The following is a 19,749-nucleotide window of genomic DNA, read 5'->3' as shown; positions in this document are numbered from 1 at the left end:
TCTAGTGGAACGTCTTTGTCATCAATCTTCCCCAGTCAAGGATTTTCTCAGCTCAGCGAACGCAGGTCCAAAGGACAGGCTGTTCTCCTGGCTTTTGTTTCTTGGTGGTATGAGGTCCCCATGTCTCTCTGCTCTCTTCTCTCTTTTATATCTCAAAAGAGATTGGTTTAAAACACAGTCTAATCTTGTAGATTGAGTCCTGCCCCATTAACGTAACTGCAGCTAATCCCACCTCATTAACATCATAGAGATAGGATTTACAACACATAAGAAAATCACATCAGATGATAAAATGATGGACAATCACACTATACTGGGACTCATGGCCCAGCCAAGTTGACACACATTTTGGGGGGACACAATTCAATCCATGACACATATATACTTAAAACAATATACAAATCATAAAAATTTACTCCAACGATGAAGAAGAGTTGGACGACATCGGCATTTCATCAGTTGCAGTAATAACTTCACTTGTGGAAGATTCTGGATCATCTGGGTTATCCCTGGGAATGGGGATGGCATTTCTAGTCAGAAAATTAGTGAGAGTTGTCTGTATGGTTCTTTTTTTCTTCTTCTTCTTCATATATTTTGCGGTAATGTCTCACTGCTTTCTGAATCTGCCTATCGACTTTAGCAAAGCGATCAGCATTTGGGTCCATGTTTTCAAGCAACTGAAGCCCCTGATTTAACTTAGAAAACCAAATCTATATGGCAGTGTTTTCAACAGTAAATCATAAAATTGAACATCTGTAAGTGAAAATCTTCTAGGATGTAGTTTCCCATGGAGAATCCCACTTTTCACTTCTTTTCCTTCCAAAGAGATGAACTTTGCCTCTTACCTCTGGAACAGGGCATTCTTGCATCTCTCAGATCTTTTGAGGCTGAAGCAGCACGGCTTCTTGTGTCCCTTGTCTCGTCAGCTTCAGCTTTTGTTTCCTGTGGCCTCTTGGCCCTCAGGCCTCACGCCCGCATCTGCCCTGCTGGGGCAAGTGTTCCAAAGCTCGGTAGCTCCACCAATAAGAGCCTGGAGACACCCCACTCCGCCAGAAGCCTCCTGCGCACAGACACTCAGCTCTCTTGCTCTGTGGGTCGTCTCCAGCGCCGTCTGGCACTGGTCTTCTGGTTCTGCTGCTGTTGGTTTTCTGCCACTGTCGCTTCTCTGCTGCTGCAGGTTCTCTGCTGCTGCTGGTCCTTTGCTACTGCCACTGCTCTATCCATTCACAGTTTCAAAACCACTTCCCATTTTAGGTATCTGTTAGAGCAGCACCCCAGTCTCTCGGTACCAAATTCTGCCTTAGTTATCTAGTGCTGCTATAACAGAAATACCACAAGTGGATGGTTTTAACAAAGAGAAGTTTATTTCCTTACAGTAAAGTAGGCTAAAAGTCCAAATTCAGGGTGTCAGCTCCAAGAGAAGGCTTTCTCTCTCTCTTGGCCTTCTCATCAGTGTTCCCCTGGACTAGGAGCTTCTCGACCCTGGGACCCTGGTCCAAAGGACGCGCTCTGCTCCCTGCACTGCTTTCTTGATGGTATGAGTTCCCCTCTTCTCTCTGCTCATTTCTGTCTTATATCTCAGGAGATTGCCTCAGGACACAATCCAATCTTGTAGATTGAGTCCTGCCTTACTAACACAACTGCCGCCCATCCTCCCTCATTAACATCATAGAGGCAGGATTTACAACATATAGGAAAATCACACAATACTGGGAATCATGGTCCAGCCAAACTGATAACACACATTTTTGGGAGGACATAATTCAATCCATGACATCAACCTAGGAAATGAACTCTTAAGTAAGGACTATGCAAAACCAAAAGAATTACAACAGGGAACCAGAGAGGTTAATCTGTTAATGACAACAGCATCAGAACAATAAAAGAGGGAATAAATGGTGTAGGTATAGAACCTTCTAATGGAGAGGAAGGCAAGGTGATACCAAGTAATAATAGACTGGAAGATAAGGGTAAATTCCAAGGTAACCCAAAGAAAGTTAACCAACCTTCTCATCAAAATAAAGAAGAAAAACATAGTCTCAGTAAAAACAAAACCCACAAAAACAAAAGAAATGAAAAAAAAAACACAAACAAAAGGAACTCAGCACAGGAGAGTAAGAGGAACAAAGAAAACGTCAGCACCACACAAAAAACTACTACAAAATGCAATCCCACTCTTAGGATATATATCCTAGAGAAATAAGAGCCGTCACACGAATAGACATATGCACACCCATATTCATTGCAGCACTGTTCACAATAGCAAAAAGATGGAAACAACCTAACTGCCCATCTACGGAAGAATGGATAAACAAACTACGGTGCATACACACAATGGAGTATTATGCAAAGATAAAGAACAATGATGAATCTGTGAAGCATCTCATAACATGAATGAAACTGGAGGACGTTATGCTGAGTGAAATAAGTCAATCACAAAAGGACAAACATTGTATGAGACTTCTACTGTAAAAACTCATGTAAAAGTTTACACACAAGAAGAAACAATCTTTGTTGGTTACAAGGGATGGGAGGGGTGGGGGGAAACTAGATAGACAATACATAAGTGGTAACTTTGGTGAAGGGTACGACAGTACACAATACTGGGGAAGCAAGCACAACTTGTACAAGGAAAGGTTATGGAAGCTCCATAGACACATCCAAACTCCCTGAGGGACTGAATTGCTGGGTGGAGGGCTGTGGGGACCATGTTCAATTGGCATAACATAATTTATAAAGACAATGTTCTACGTTCTACCTCGGTGAGTAGTGTCTGGGGTCTTAAAAGCCTGTGAGCTGCCATCTAAGATACTCCACTGGTCTCACCCCTTCGGGAGCAAGCGAGAATGAAGAGAACAAGATACAAGGAGAAGATTAGTCCAAAGGACTAATGGACCACAGGTACCACGGCTTCCACCAGACTGAGTCCAGTACAGCTAGATGGTGCCCGACTACCAGCACTGACTGCTCTGACCAGGATCACAATAGAGGGTCCTGGACAGAGCTGGAAAAGGATGAAGAACAAAATTCTAACTCACAAAAAAAAAACCAGATTTACTGGTCTGACAGACTAGAGAAACCCTGAGAATATGGCCCCTGGACACCCTTTTAGCTCAGTGGTGAAGTCACTCCCGAAGTTCACGGTTCAGCCAGGGATTGGACAGCCTTGTAAAACAAAATGGGACTAATGAGGCACAGCAGTCCAGGGACGAGGACTAGAAGGCAAGAGGGGACAGGAAAGCTGGTGTTAGGGAATCCAAGGTTGAGAAGGGACAGTATTGACATGCCATGGGGTTGTTAACCATTGTCATAGGGCAATATATGTAGTAACTGTTTAATGAGAAACTATTCTGCAAACCTTCATCTAAGGTACAAAAAAAAAAAAAAGAATTATCTGTGTGAGATCAAATTGACAACAGCAACTCAAAAGGTTTGATGGGAAGCCTGGGGAGCAATGAGTTGAAGACAATGGTGATGGAATAATTTGGAAAAGGATAGTGAGAATAGCAGCGCAACTGGAAGAATGTAATCGATGTCACTAAATTGTATATGTAGAAACTTTTGAAATGGTGTAACTTTGGCTATGTATATTTTCACCAAAAAAAAAGGTCCTCCAAGGTCGAGAATGGAGAGGGTTGACATGTCGTGGGGTTGTTAACCAATGCCATAAAACGATAGGTGTACTGACTGTTTAATGAGAAACTATTTGTTCTGTAAACCTTCATCTAAAGTACAATAAAAAAAAATTAAAAATAATGTATGCACACGTGCAACTTTTGGTAACAGTATAGAAGAAATTACGATTAGATGCCAAAATGAGTGAGTGGGCAGCGACTGTTTTAGGCCTGGAAAGAAGGGAGGGACCAAGGGGGCTGGACGGGTCAGAAAAGGCTTCAGCCAAGAACCATGAGCTCCTGCAGGGAAAGACTGTCTCATTCCTCACTGTATCCCCAGTGGCCAGTGCAGAGCACCCGCTCAATAAACATTGAGTGGTTGGGCACTTGGCTGCTAACTCACAGATCAGTGGTTCAAACCCACCAGCCACTCCAAGGGAGAAAGATATGGCAGTCTGCTTGCCTAAAGATTACAGCCTTGGAAACCCTATGGGCCAGTTCTGCTCTGTCCTATAGGGTTGCTACGAGTCAGAATCAACTCGATGGCAACTCAGCCTTGAAGATGAAGAAAAATTTATTTGAATCTGAGGGTTTTTCTTCATTGCTTTCATGCCATCTGTTGTGCTTTATTTGAAATTTTTATTGTTCATTATGTGAACATTTTATATCCATCATGCAATTTGTTTATGCCAAAATGAAAACTAATGTGGTTTACAAAGCCCTTCTTATCTCGCCAACTTCCCCTGCTTTCACCTCATACTTGACATACTAGACACCAGCCTTTTTCAATAGGTTCCACAAGAGAATTAAGCTCTATGGACAATGTTGCGAGTGACTTATTTTCTCAATTCTCTCAATGGTGGTTTCACTAGTACCATCCTAGATTCATACAAGAGAAGTTAATTCATCATATGCAGTGGATTCCTTAGGACTTTAGGGCTTAATCTTCTTGCAGAACCCCTGCTCTGTACCCTGACAGGACTGAACAACATTCATTGCTCATTCTTCCCTCTAGGCTTTTTGCAGGTTATGCACCCCACCAAGAATACTTTCTCTCACCATCTCTTGGCCTGGCTAACTTGTGCTCATCCTTGAGGTCTCAACTAAAATGTCACTTCCTCCAGGAAACTTTCCCTGACCCCTGCCCTCCCACCACAAATTTTGTTTATGTTCCCTATTATGTGCAATTATTTTATAATCGCTTATTTTCTCAACTGTGTCCACATCCCTCCCCCTAACTAAACTGGAAGTTCCATGGAGGTGAGAACTCTGGATTGTATCCCCAGGGTCTGGCACAGTGCTTGGCATTCAGTAAATGCTAGCTGGATGAATGGTTAGATGTTGCAGACCTACCTCAAAGCATTGCTCCAAGGCCTGACTAAAAAAATAAGCCGTGATTAATATGGAACCCTCTCCATACTGAGGAAAAGAACGAACTCACAAGTCAGTTATTTTTATGCTAGGAAAGAATCCTGCACTGGCTCTAAGGAATCCCAGTACTCTATTAAGTACGTAGCTTGAAACCCACCTTATTTTGAAAATTAAAAATACCCTGTTTTCAACAACGTACTGCATTTTGATTTCATGATAACCTTCCTCTGCCCAAAGGGAGGGCCAAGCATTCTGCCAATAGGCATTTTTAAAAAATATTGAGGACAGAGGCCCACTTAAGTTATACGTTTCCTTTTACCTTTTCCCATCTAGATTCGATATTTATCCAGTGGACCCAGGGGAGAAGAAGCTGATTTAAGTTAACACTAAACTCCTCACGTTGCTGACAATCTGGCAAACGACAGAGCCAACCAGCAGTCTGCCAGTTAAAAGCATTTTCTCTCTGGGGGAGGAATCCGTGAGGCGATCTGGGTCTACATTCGGTTTATACCAATGAGCTAATGTATTTCCTTGCCACCTGGGACAAAGTATTGCCGCACAGGGACCCCTGCCCTTGGAGCCCCATCATCATCATCTACTTTGTGCTTACTGATAGGTATTTATTTAGCACCAGCAGTATACCAGGTGTTGCTCTTGAGCATGTGCTATAACCAGCATGTATGTCTGTATGTACAAGCTCCATCGGTCGTAATTAGTGAGGAGGTGGATGGCGTGTTCTCTCCCTGGTTTTTTATCATCACTTCACTCTTACAATCAGAGGAAGACTGACTCATGCAGACCTCCCTCTACATCCTTTGTTATTCGTGATGAGAAACAGAACCGATGTCCATGTCTTCCGTTTGGTTTCCGTGCACATATGTCACAGGCCTCCAAATGAATGCACTGGCTGTGTCGACAAGCTTGGAGACATGTGGCCATCTGACCCATCTGCTTTCCAGCTTGCTGAATAAATCCTAGTGGGAAAATAATCTTCTATAGTGTGCTTATATCACACTGAGCCTAATTCATGTCCCGAAATGGCCTTGTGCCCTAATTCAATCTCAAACCACTGCCCCCAACTCACCGGCTCCCACCTCAGTCTGGCGAAAAACAATTTTAAATCAATTCAATCCCCTCATGCAATGCCTGTCACCCGGTCGAGGGGGACATGGCCCTCACTCTGTGCCTTCCAGAGTAGGTCGCAGAGCAGCTGCCCTGACTTGTCTACCCAAGCTTCTCCAACACGTTCGTCTTCATGTCTTGCTTTGTCTTGTTTTTATGCTGAATAAACTATGCAACCTTATTTCCCCACTTGTAAAATAACATTAATAAATATTTGCCCTGTCCTACCACTCACAGATGTTGTGAGAATAAGGGTAACTATGAGCACTGTAAGAAAGGATATAAATCCACTCAATCCATGTTAAGTGTTGTTGGCGCTAAGTGTTTGATAAATGGATGAGTAAATGAAAGAATGAATAAGAGAACTTTTTTTTCTGTTGTCCCTGTCACCACTATAAGGCTGAATGAGACCTGAAGTGTACCTCGATGTAGCAGAGTAGGGAGAAATTAGCCAGCTTACAGGAAAATTGAGTGATCAATACAGAGAATATAAAAAGACTAAAGTAAAGTAGCATTTGTATCCTGCTACTTTTGCATTGTTTTTCAGGTGTCAAATAACTGGCAAGATGATCTCTGAGTCCCCTTTCCAAAAATCCATTATTTTAGTAGGGCTGGGTTTGAGCCGATACATCCGTACCTGCCAGCTGTCCTCTTGGGTCATGAGCGTGGGCGTCCGAGGGGACAGTAGTAGACCTGGCATGCAGTATGCTAGGGTTGCAGAGACATTTGAATAACTAGCCAAGCAGCCAAGACTGGGGTTAAGAACTTCGGCCTCAGTAGAGCTGTGTGTCAGCCAACTAAACAGAATAATGCACCTGGTGCTGGAGTTACAAAGATACACAAGAAACTGTCCTTGCCTTTGAGGCAATTGTAGTCTAATGGGGGAGATAGAAACATAAATAGGTAGAAGCCCTCATGGCGCAGTGGTTAAGAGCTCAGCTGCTAACTGAAAGGTCGGTGGTTCAAACTCACCAGCTGCTCCACGGGAGAAAGATGGGGCAGTCTGCTTCTGTAAAGATTTGCAGCCTTGAAACCCTAAGGGGCAGTTCTACTCTGTCCTATAGGGTCGCTATGAGTTGGAATCAACTCGATGGCAGTGGGTTTTTTTGGTCAATAACAAGGTATTATAAGGGCAGCCACAGTTCCCTGGTTGGTGCAAATGATCAAGTGCTCAACTTCTAGCTGAGAAAGATTGATGATTCAAACCCACCCAGAGGCACCTCGGAAGACTGGCCTGGCGATTTGCTTCTGAAAGGTCACAGCCTTGAAAACCCTATGGAGCAGTTCTACTCTGCACACATGAGGTCACCATGAGTCAGAATCGACTCGATAGCATCTGACAACAACAACATAAGGGCAGCCATCAAACTTTCAAATTATAAAGCCTAAAAGAAATGAGATAACCTTTATTGGGTACGTATTATGTGCCCGGTACTGTGCTAGACATATTTCACGTGTCGTCTCTTTCAATTCTGGCTATGTTATGAGGTAGACACTTATTATACAGGTTAGGAAACTAGGTTTAAGCAGCATTGTTCTATAGACCTTTCTATGGTAATAGAAATGTTCTAGATGGGCACTATCAATAAGTAATCACTCACCACATGTAGCTATTGAGCACTTGAAATGTGGCTAGTGCAACTGAGGAGCCAAATTTTTATTTTTATTTAATTTTAATTTAAACAGCCACATGTGGTTAGTGGTTACTATATTGGACAGCTCCAGCTTAGACAAGTTCTCAACCTCTGCAAGGTCTGTATGATCTGTCCTCCATTACCTCTGCTCATCACCTCCTCTCCCCTCACTCATCCACACCGGCCTCCTTACAGTCCCGTAGATAAACCTAATGTGTCCCACCTCTGCATGGCTCTCTCCCTTGCCTTCTCCAAGTCTCTGCTCAAATGTCACCTTCTCAAAGGAGCCCACCCTGATCACTCCTGAAACTCCCAGTACTCTTATCCTGCTCTTATTCTTTCTGTATCCCTCATACTATACTATATAATTTACTGATTTATTATGTTTATTATTATTTGACCATCTCCCTCCCCTACCCCATAAGTGCCATGAAGGAGATTTTTTTTGTCTCTTGCTTACCGATATATCCCTAGTGCCTTGAATGTTGATGTTGTTGTGTGCCATCGAGTCGATTCCAACTCATAGGTACCCTATATGACACAGTAGAACTGCCCCATAGGGTTTCCTAGGCTGTAATCTTTACAGGAGCAGACTGCTAGGTCTTTTCTCCCATGGAGTAGCTGGTAGGTTCGAACTGTGGACCTTTTGGTTGGCAGCCAAGTACTTAACCTAGTGTCTAGAATATAATAGTCACTCAATAAACATTAGTTTACGGATTGAATTAGTAGGATTCAGACCTGGCCCGTCCACACCAGAACCTCTGTTCTTATTCACTACACTATACTCCCTCTCTTAGGAGCATAATGCTCCTCCCACAGTGAATGAGAGAGACTTCATTTGAAAGGAATGCACAGGAGAAAGCAGGTACTATGCCTAATCTGGCCAGGTTCACTGCATCACTACGTGATTTCAGGGAAATAAAGTGCTGCCATTTAGACAGCAGGCTGTTTTATAAATGGCAGTCCAGAAGAGCACATTGGCTCTATTTAAAATGCAATGTTACTGAACATTTTGATCAAGGATTCTATATAAGAATCCTGATCAGAGGGGAGAAATGCAGAACAGAATTTCAAATTCTTATGGAATCCAGAATGTCTGGACCAGTGGTGGTTAGATGAACCCCCGAAACTGTTGCCCTGAAATCATCTTTAAACCTTAAACCAAAAATATCCCCTGAAGTCTTCTTAAAACCACAGAGTAGTTGAGCTTAACTAGTAAAGAATGTCTGCCTTGGGCATTGTGCTCTTTTAAGATCTATCTATATGAGATCAAGCTGATAACAGCAACTGCAAAGATTCGATAGGAAGCTTGGGGGCTGTGACTTTATGTTAATGGGGGAGGAACAACTCAGAGAGGAAGGGTGAAAATGATTACACAACTCAAAGATGTCATCAATGGCATTGAACTGTGCATGTAGAAACTGTTGAAATTTTGCTGGGTATATTCTCAACAACAAAAATAATTATTTTTTAAAAATGCGATGTTAGTCTCCCCATTTTACACATAGTAAACAAGAAGAGGAGACTTAGTATGGTTGCTTAGAGACAGCTGGAAGAGATGAGAATCCAACCCAGTTTATCTTTAAAGCCCAGTAAACCAAACAAAAACCAAACCCGTCCAATCAGACTCATGGCGACCCTACAGTAGAACCCAGCATGTGAGGATGCCTGTCCTAAATGGATTACCACTCCCCTTTGGCATCCATTCTGGTTCCCATCCACCTCTGTGGAATGTCAGCTTGGTTTAGGTAAGTACAGAGCCTGCCCCATGGTCTCTCGGGGCCTACCCCAGAAACCCCAGACCAGAATCCCTCTGTTCGTGTTCTCTCTCTCTCATCTTGTTGGCCAGAGCAGATCTCTTAGTGAAAAGCAGAGTGGTCTCTGGAATTGGAGGAGAGGAAGAACTCTGCTACATTTCATTTTCTTTTGTCATTCCATTTAAGCCTGGCAGTATTAAGTGTAAAACATGTCTGTGTAAAATAGATGCAACATTTCATATTAATTTGCTGGATGCTGAAATCTGTTCTTAACTCTTACACCACTATCCCTCCTCGAATTCTGAAGTGGAATTTATTTTATCTTTTGGAAGACTTCACACCTTTCCCCAAAGAGGCCATGTTTACCTAATAATAGCTACCATTTACCAAACTTCTATGCACATCATACTGGGATGCTTTATATACATTATCATTACTGCTCATGACAACTCTGTATTGAAGAAACCGAGGCTCAGGGAAGTTAGGTAGTCTGGCCCAAGATCCACCACTAGCAATTGGAAAAGCCACCTCTAATAACACTGTGCTGAGTATCAGTATAGGAGTCCTGGGTGGTGCAAACAGTCAAGTGCTCGACTACTAATTGACAGGTTGATGGTTCAGACTCACTCAGAGGCACCTTGGGAAGAAAGCTTGGCAGTCTGCTTCAAAAGGTCACAGCCTTGAAGACCTTATGGAGTGCGGTTCTACTCTGCAACATACGGGGTTGCCATGAGTTGGAAATCAACTCAGTAACAACTGGTTTGGTTTTTTGGTTTGAGCCATCAGTAGGGCATCATGGAGGAGCTGTGGTTTCTTTTGTCTTTTCCAAAGAAGAAAGTGAGGCTGATGTCATGTCATTTAAAAGCTTTCTTAAAGGGGCAAGGTATTTATTTGACCTTCCATAATTTACCTGGGAAAGGAAATAACGTACCTCCCATGCAAAGGTAAGCACAAGCGCGTGACTCTCCTTCCACACAGCACTTAGGTCCACCCCTTAAAAAGTCACAGGGCAAAACACGGAGAACAACAGTGGCCAGTCAGCAAACAATGTGGAATTATAAAACCAAAGGTAAGTGAGGGATGTTTGATGTTCTCTCATCTTTCACTGCCCTTCTCTTCATCCCTAGTACTAAAACCCAGAAACCAAACCCATTGCCGTTGAGTCAATTCCGACTCATAGTGACCCTATAGGACAGAGTAGAACTGGTCCATAGGGTTTCCAAGGCTGTAATCTTTACAGAAGCAGATTGCCACATCTTTCTCCCATAGAGCAGCTGGTGAGTTTGGACCACCTACCTTTCAGTTAGCAGTCAAATGCTTAACCACTGCGCCACCAGGGCTCCTTCATCCCTAGTACTGTCATTTAATATCTTGCACAGAGTATTGCGATGGTCACTTCCCTCTAGTCTACTCTCTCAACTCTCTTTCCTCTGGTTCATCTTCTGTGCTGTGACTATTGTTATCTTCTCAAAATATGGACCCGATAGAGACCCTTTACTGTCTAACAACCTTCAGTGCCCCTCCCCCTGCTCAGTGTCCCAGTGTAGGACAGCCTTCAGTCCCAGTCCAAACTGCTTTGCTGGTACCCCTGCTAGCCAATTTGCCTCTTCCTACCATCACTACATTCTTTGTTCTACCCTCAGGACCTCAGTCTTCCTCACATCCATAGCTACTGTTTCCTCTGGCAGAAACATCCATCCCTGCTCTTACACAGTCACCAGTTGAACTGCCATTCAGGAAGGTAGTTCTTTGTCATGTGCAGCACCTCATGTTATTTTGACCACTATTACAGAGCTTATCAGTATTGTGTTTTAGTTAATTATTTACGTAAGTGGGTCTCTTTCCATTTGCCTTTGAGCTCCTTAAGGGCGGGGCAGTGATCTGTTCATATTCACATTTCCTCACCTAGCAGAGTTTCTGGCACTTAGTAGGCATGGAATAAAAATGCGCATTAACTATTCAAGTGGATGGCATTTTCAAAGTTTTGCTTTGTCATTTTCTGAACAATTTCACCTCACATATGCTCAATGAAAACATGGGTAATAACTTTTCTATACTATTATTTTACTATAATTTTACTATAGATAAGACCTAGAGAAATGAAAAAGGCAAAGTTGAGTTGACTCCAAAGGAGAAAGAAGAGCAAGCATAAAGTCGGGGTACATCTATCTATACAGTGTGTTTACACTGGGTTCTGATAAAGGATACGTATCACTTTTCAACTCACTTAGCACAATCTAAGGGTGCTGATCTATGGTGTGTACCTTACTCATGCCTTTGTTTGATGAGTTTTATAAGGCTGTTCACCACAGTCAGATCCTTGGGCAAATTATTCTTAGTGCAGTGTGGTCTTTGCTTATTGGAAAAGAGTTGCATTCCTAGAAAACCCCCCAAGAGGTTTATAACAGGTTACTCTGGGTTTGAGTGGTATTCTGAATTTACTCAGGCTGGGAGGCCATTTAGACCAGTCCCAAGTGGCTAAATCTCTTCTTTTCTCCACAGGGAAACAACTGGAAGGCATCTGGTAAGTTGGGTGGACTCCTTAAGTTGATTGGTTTATAAAACAAAGCAACACCTCATGCATTTCATGTTCCAGTCTGTGGCTTTCAGCTTGAAATCTTGCTCTCCATGTCTTGAATCTTCAAGTCCTAAAGCGGTGATTCTCATACAGGGACCAGTCTGCCCCCCAGGGGACATTTGGCAATGTCTGGAGACATTTTTGTTGGGTGGGTAGAGACCAAGGTGCTGCCAAACATCCTACAGTGCCCAGGACAGTCCCCTACAGCAAAGAACTATATCGCCCAAAATGTCAGTAGTGCCAATGTTGAGAAACACTGTTGTCTCCACCCCTGACCAAGCTTTCTAAGCACAGAAGTCTTGAGGGCCCCACATTTTCATCTTAATACACAGCTACTTCTTGGTGTCTCAGTACTAGACCTTCCCTGTGAGACTCCAGCATGGTGACTGAGCTCTCAGTCCCATTTTTGAGGAAACCATAGGTCAGCACGTGTTCCATCTGGATTTCTAGAGCCTGCTAACATTTGGGTTGAGCAGAAAGACCCTGTGCTTTGGTTGACTAGAACCAAGAAGTAATATGAGCACTCTAACCTGAAATAGATCCACACTTAACATCATCTGGTCTGTTCCTCAGCATGGCCCAGGTTAACTGCTCACATCAGCTTTAGAAGCCTAGGAACACACCTTGGTCTGTAGAGCTTTATTTCAGTCATTGATGTGTCAATATCAGGGTGAATAGGGACCCCCCCCCACTTACATGGTCTACAGCGGTGGTCCTCAACCAGGGGCTATTCTGCCCAACCCCCTACCCCCGGGAAACATTTGACAACATCTGGAGACATTTTTGGTTGTCACAGCTGGAGGGACAGGTGATACTGGCATCTAGTGAGTAAAGGCCAGGGATACTGTTGAACATTCTGGAATACACAGGATAGCCCCCCTCAACAAAGAATTATCTGGCCCAAAATGTCAGTAGTGCCAAGGTTGAAAAACTCTGATCCATGGTATATATCTTACTCGTGCCTTTGTTTGGTATGTTTTATATGGCTGTTTACTACAGTCATATCCTTGGGCAGAAATTATTCTCGGTGCGGTGTGGTGTTTGCTTTTTTTCTGACCAGTTTAAAGTTTTCTGGCTCATTCTGTCTCTTCTCTGTGTGGCAGGCATACCTCCATAGTTGTACACAAGGATGAGTTCTTCTTTGGCAGTGGCGGTATCTCCAGCTGTCCCCCGGTGAGTGCCCTCCTCCACAGCCTGAGCAGCAGGGGGGTTCCCACAGACCAGGAACTCTACTTCACTGTCTCCCTTCTGGCTTCTTGCCCAGTGTGTGGAGGCCGGTGGCATAGTTCCTCATAACAGTCCTTCCCCAGGCCCCCCAGCCAATTTTTCTCTGCTCCCACATACTTGTGTCTCATACTGAGCACATTTGAGTGAAATGGGCTGTTTCTGCTGCAGCGGGACTGTGTGTAAGCTCTCTGTGGGCTGGACAGTGACTTACTCTTATATCCCCATCACCAGCACAGTGACTGGCTCATAGTATGAACTTAGCCAGTATTAAGCTGAATGATGAAGGCTCTGAGAGGTAGGGTTGCCCCAAGTTACACAGCCAGTAAGTGGCACCAGTACTAGAACTTAGGTTTCTCTAAAACACATGCCCTTTTCCAAAAAAATTATCACGGCTACAGCCCCATAAAACAAAACGGGACTAATGAGGCACAGCAGTCCAGGGACAAGGACTAGGAGGCAGAAGTGGACAGAAAAGCCAGTGATAGGGAACCCAAGGTTGAGTAAGGATAGTGCGGACATATAGTTGGGTTGTTAACGATTGTCATAGGGCAATATGTGTACTTTTTAATGAGAAACTATTTTGTTCTGTAAACCTTCATCTAAAGTGAGAATAGCAGCACAACTGGAAGAACGTAATCGATGTCACTGAATTGTACATGTAGAAATATTTTAAAATGGTGTATCTTTGGCTATGTATATTTTCACCAAAAAAAAAAGGTCCTCCAAGGTCGAGAAGGGAGAGTGTTGACATGTCATGGGGTTGTTAACCATTGTCATAAAACAATATGTGTACTGACTGTTTAATGAGAAACTATTTGCTCTGTAAACCTTCACCTAAAGTACTACATATATATATATATGTATATGTATATAAATTATCAGAGCTATCCAAGGGCTGTCACATGAGGTGCGCAAGCAAAGACCCAGCAACCGTTCGTTTGATACTCATAAATTGGAAGTCATACTAAAGCAAATCCTTCTTCAAACCCAGTCAGTTCTGCCTTGTAAATGAATCTTAAATCCAACTGTTCCCATTTCTCCAGAACTTTCACCTTAATCCAGGCTGCCCTCATGTCTGGCCTGGGCCACTGCACTGACCTCCTGGTCTCCGTGCACCTCCTCTTCCTCGGCAGTCAGCTCTCCACTCAGGAGGCCAGGCGACCTTTTCAAAGGAAAATCTGGTCATGGCATTCCCCTCTTATTCCCATTGCTCTTGGAATAAAACCCAGAAAGCTCAGCATAGCCTTCAAGGCCTTAGCTGATCTGGTCTCTGTCTCCTTCTCTGGCCTGTTTTTGAGTTGTGCCCTCCCCCACCCCCAGCCTCTTCTCATTCCTTAAACACACCTTGGACATTTAAACCTGTATCTGACATCAGCACACCTCACTGCTCCTTCACCTGGTTAATGTCTCCTCATCCTTCAGATCTGAATTCAGTGTCGCTTTTGCAGGCAAGTCTTCCCTGACCCCTCAGACTGGGTAGGTCCCCTGTCACATATACTCATGGCATTCTCTGCTTTTTAGCAAGACCCTTATTGCAATTTATTATACATTGGTTTATTGGATTTTTTTTTTTTTTTTGTCTGCCTTGCATGAGGGCAAAAATCTCATCTGTTTTGTCCATATCATACTCCCAGTCTCTAGCATAGGGCCTGGCACATAGTAAGTTCTTAATGCATGTTTGTTATATGGGTGAATAACAGGGTCAAATAGTGACCTCTTAGTCTTTTCCAACTCTGGGATAATTATTCTCCGACTACAATAATTGTCGATCCTGTTCACTGTGGTGTCCTTAGTCAAGCATATTGTAGGTTCTCAATAACTATTGAAATGTGGTTAATGATCTTTTCAGGGGCTTTTGTTCTGAAATGTTCTTCTTTATTCCTCAACCCCTTTCCAGTGATCCTGTTGGTTTTGGATCCTGGCTGGTTTCCCCAGTGATGGCTGGCTGTTAACCCTATGGCTAAAGGTTTCTGTTTTTCTTTTAAGGGCCATTAACTCCCTTGTCTGGGGAACCCCATCACCACCATTGGATAAGCCTCACAAATCAAAAAAGAACTGAGTTGTAGAAATATTTGCCAGCCTACCAGATTTCTCACAGTCCTTCACATTTTCCCATTGTCACAAGGGATATCAAGTGTGTTACAAAGAGAAATTGGCTGCACACTTTATGCATATAGCCATGGAGAGATGGCCTATTGAGTGGAAGCCATTTCTCATTGTCCTGTTCTGCCCTCATGATCAGGCTTGTTAGGGACAAAAGGAGACCAGATTCTGGGCTTCTTTTTATCAACTGAATGTCTGGACAGCATAAGGAATCAGTCCTGCAAGAGACTCAGCTTCCCTGGGCTCCACCAGAAACAAGAAATTCCAACTTCTTAGCCACGCTGCTGGCACATGGCAATAGAGTCTCCAGAAAGCCCTAAGCCATTGTAGCCTCGATACAAATAGGAAATAATACGCTTCATCTGCCCAGGATACTCAAAGTTAAAAATGAAGTTGGAACAGAGCATTTGTGGCCTTCCACAAGAAGGCACATTTAAAAATGCGATGGAAATGATGACTTAATGACTTTCTTTGGGTCGACTCTTTTAGGGAGGGACATTGCTTGGGCCCCCAGACTCTGTGGTTGATGTAGGGAGCACAGAAGTCACAGAAGAAATCTTTCTGGAGTACCTGTCTTCCCTGGGGGAGTCTCTGTTCCGGTGAGTGGAACCAGGGGTGGTGGTCAGTTGTGTCTGTCTCCCCCATTAGATAATCGACCCCCAGCAGGCAGCCACCATGTCATACTCCCCAGAGCACTCAGCACAAGGCCTGGCCCAGTATCAGCTGCATGAATATGAAGAGAAGGCAGCTCTCATGCCACAGGAAGAGCCCAGAGTTGCCCTGAGGCAGATATTCCACCCTAGTCTGAAAATTTTGACAGAAAGGGGGGGCTGTTTGTTCCTTCTGATTAAAATTGGCCGCTGCTGTTTCAGCAAATGCTGTTCTCAACCTGTATTGGCCAAGTGCTTTGTCATGAAAATCAAAAGCAGGGTTTGTAGAGGGGGCCGGGTGAAATACAAATTTGAGGAGATTTTCTCTTAAAGAACCTTTAGTTGACTCCAAGGAGTTAAGCTCTAACCCCAGAGCTTTGCTTTGGTGATTATAAAGATTCTTCTGAAACTGTATAGGACCCATTAGTTTTCATTTCATACTTCCCTTAAAAATCTATTTGTAAAGGGCCAGATTGGCCATATTTCTCTGATGTCTCAAATCTAGCAGTCCTTTTGGAGTGTAAGAGAGAAGGGAAATCACAGTGCTCAAATGCAGCTGTGCTAACCTTTCCATTACCTGGTTTGACTGATTTCATGTAGATGTTTGCTTACGTGCTTATATCTGTTCTCCAAACCTTTCTCACAATGTCCAGAGGTGAGGCCTACAACCTCTTTGAACACAACTGTAACACCTTCAGCAACGAAGTGGCCCAATTCCTGACCGGGCGGAAGATCCCTTCTTACATCACTGACCTTCCCTCTGAAGTTCTCTCCACGTAAGTCTCTGTTTTTGCCCCCGGCTTGCCCAGCCTCTGAGATCCCCACTAACAGTCACTAACAGTCAGTGCCCCTCCTCTGGCCCATATCTGCCCTCCCCTAACTCAGCAGAAGCAGCCCACGCCAGGTGGAACCTGTCATGGGGGCAGTTTCTAACACAGAAGGGCACCACTCTCTCCACTCACCGATGCTTACCTGTGTTACCTTCACCCTGCCTGGTGTTGGACCAGCTCTACCTGGCCTAGGTGTAACTGCAGAACTTAGAAACCCTCCTGACACCAGCTGCAGTACTCATACAGGGTTCTGACGTCTGCCTTTCCCGTTGTGCGCGAGCACGGCACTTGCTGGAAGTGCCCGGTTTTAGATAGACGAGCCGAGTGTAGGTCAGAAACTGAGCAGGGGCTAGTTTTGTAACTGCTGTTTGTTAGTCTATCTTCCATGGCACCATGAGCTCTTTGAGGGAGCACACAGTCAGCCCTCAGTGATGTTTTCTTCAAGAACATTCTGTAGCCCCTCCTCCCTGTTGTGGTCCAAGCCTTGGAGGGCCTTGTGGGCCATGCTCCAGGCAGTGTTCCCTGAGAGGACACACACACGCACTCAGAGTCATCCCTTCCTCCCTCCCTCTGCCACTGATTGCGTTCAGGCAACCTGTCCCCACTCTAGGACCACATCCATTTGGTGACCCTGACTTGGTTTCTCCTGACTAGGGCCCTGTCCAACAGGGATCCCAGCAGGTTTGGCAGGCTCAGCAAGGTGGGGAAGTAAGGTTGTGGTCTCAGGCTGGTGAGGAACCCCAGTCTCCCAACCTCAGCCCTGCCTTCCCAGCCCTTGGTGGGCGTACTAAAGCCCACAGCCTTCCTGAAGGATCTAGGTTACCGGGCCCTGAGCAAACTCGAGTAGCTGGAATGTTCTTGCTGGTATTATTTGAGGGGTGGAGTTCCTGGGTTTGTCTGAGTAAGGGTTGATATTTCTTTGTTTCATCTATTTATACTCTGGAGTACTTCATTCCCTCTGAACTTGGGGTTGCTTTATAAAACTAGCGGTATCCACTGAAGAAAAAGAAAGCCAGTGATTGAAATGTGGGCAGCCTGATTTAAGGCTGCAGGAATCTCGGAAAGTCTCCAAATTCCAGTTCATGCGGTGTTGTTTTTAGTTAAGCACCTATGAGGCCAAAGCAGGAGCCCTTCAGAAAGTAGCATTAACATCTTCTGTCAACCTGGCATTTATCATTTTTCCCGAATATTCCCTGTACTCCCGAAAGACCTCAGTTCCTGAAAGAATCCAGTTGGATGCCAACCTCACTCCTGATTTTATCTTCTTTTTCGTATCTTTTTTCTTTTGCCTCAGTCAAACTTTATTTTTATCTTCTTATACCAAAAGAATTAAAGGTACAAGTACAGAAAGTACCGAAAGCTCTGGTTCCCTGTCTGTAGCCAGCCTGTTCAAACCCCAGCCTACAGAGGATCTAGAGGTGAAGGTTCTGAGACGGTAGCACTACTGAGGAAGGGGACCCGGGTGGGGTGGGGGGTAGGGGAGCAGAACGGGCTGTTTCAGAGCTCTCCTCTAAGAAAGCTGGTGTGTGAGGAGGTGAGAAAAGTAAAGGAGGTGATGGTGCCTTCTTCCTGGTGTGGCGCTGCTGCCACTGCTGCCGCCCGCCCCCTAACCCCTGCCCCACCTCTGGGGCTGAGCTGCCACCGTCTGCATCCAAGAGCCCACCCCAGCTCCCACCTCTGTCTCCTCTGCAGACCCTTTGGACAGGCACTGCGGCCCCTTCTGGACTCCATCCAGATCCAGCCTCCCGGAGGGAACACCGTCGGCAGACCCAACGGCCAGAGCTAACAGGACTGCATGGGACCGCCCTGCCTCACCAGGGCTTTTCCTTTTTAAACAAAACAAACCCTACCAGATTTCTATTTTATAATTTTACATCAGAGCTAACAACCAGGGGACGGCTTTTTAAATTTCCCAGGGAAGGAGCTCATCAGGCTGCACGTAGGACGATGCTGCTAAGAAACAACGAGATGCCATCCCCTCTAACAGTATTACACTAATTTATTAAGGCCGTCTTGTCTGTGAGTTCACTTTGACGCTGTTTCCTAAGCGTCCTCCACGTGGAGAAAGGGAAGGGGTTTGCTTAAACAGAAAGCAAGAGACAGTTTGGGGGAGCCCCAACCGAGAACCTCTTTCCAGAAAACGCCCACACTCCACCCAGGTTGCCATCACCCATGGTGAGTTTGACAGCACCCATGGCCCTGAAGCAGTTGCTCTCTAGTGTTAAATGAACCAAAGGTTTTGGTTCACGTGGGACCATTTTCAGGATGACTGAGTCAACCTAAGTGAACTCCTTAGCCACAACCTCTCCCACCTCCCCTCCCCACCCTTGGGAGACCAAGCAAGGGCACAGGGCTGGGGCAGCCAGAAGCTTTAGGAGCCAGGGAGAGTGACAGCAAGTGTTAGGCCAGAGAAAACAGGATAAAGCCATTCATTCCTCCTTCCACCCGGACCGATTGCCAATCCTCTGACATCATTTTTAGAAAACCCACCTTGCTACCTACAAGGCTGGGCTTCCTCCACTTAACTGACCTATCAGACCGAATGAAGGTCTGGACTGAGGGCTGGAGACCCAGGCCTTTGTCTGCAAATCTTAATGGAGGTTATTTGCATTCCAGCCAGACCAGTATGCAGTATTAGGCTGGGAACCAAGGGAGAACAGTTCTGTGCTCTAGAATGTAGGCAGATGTAGAAGGTATTCCTGATGTAGAAGACTAATGCAGAATCAAGATGGCAAGAAAGTTGAGAGTTGTTTCCGATGGGGATTTTGACCTGATCCTAAATGTGTTTTTAAGGCATACATTATTTCTGTTGTGGTTATGACGGTAAGGAGGTGTTGCGGGGGCACGAGTGGGCCCCTTCCTA

General features: G+C 44.7%; 1 protein-coding gene across 1 annotated transcript in view; it reads left to right on the top strand.

The window, feature by feature from the left end:
* DESI1 (desumoylating isopeptidase 1) overlaps window positions 1-18,892 on the top strand; it is a 26,930-nt gene extending 8,038 nt beyond the window's left edge. Inside the window, exons 2-6 of the mRNA XM_004379968.2 lie at window positions 12,001-12,022; window positions 13,180-13,249; window positions 15,896-16,005; window positions 16,710-16,832; window positions 18,579-18,892. Of these exons, the coding sequence (XP_004380025.1) occupies window positions 12,001-12,022; window positions 13,180-13,249; window positions 15,896-16,005; window positions 16,710-16,832; window positions 18,579-18,672 (419 nt within the window). The 3' untranslated portion in view covers window positions 18,673-18,892. The remainder of the gene's footprint in view (window positions 1-12,000; window positions 12,023-13,179; window positions 13,250-15,895; window positions 16,006-16,709; window positions 16,833-18,578) is intronic.
* Window positions 18,893-19,749: the final 857 nt, after the last annotated feature.

The sequence above is a fragment of the Trichechus manatus genome, unplaced genomic scaffold, assembly GCF_000243295.1.
Source record: "Trichechus manatus latirostris isolate Lorelei unplaced genomic scaffold, TriManLat1.0 scaffold00069, whole genome shotgun sequence".
NCBI lineage: Eukaryota > Metazoa > Chordata > Mammalia > Sirenia > Trichechidae > Trichechus > Trichechus manatus.
This window is presented reverse-complemented; position numbering and strand designations above follow the sequence as displayed.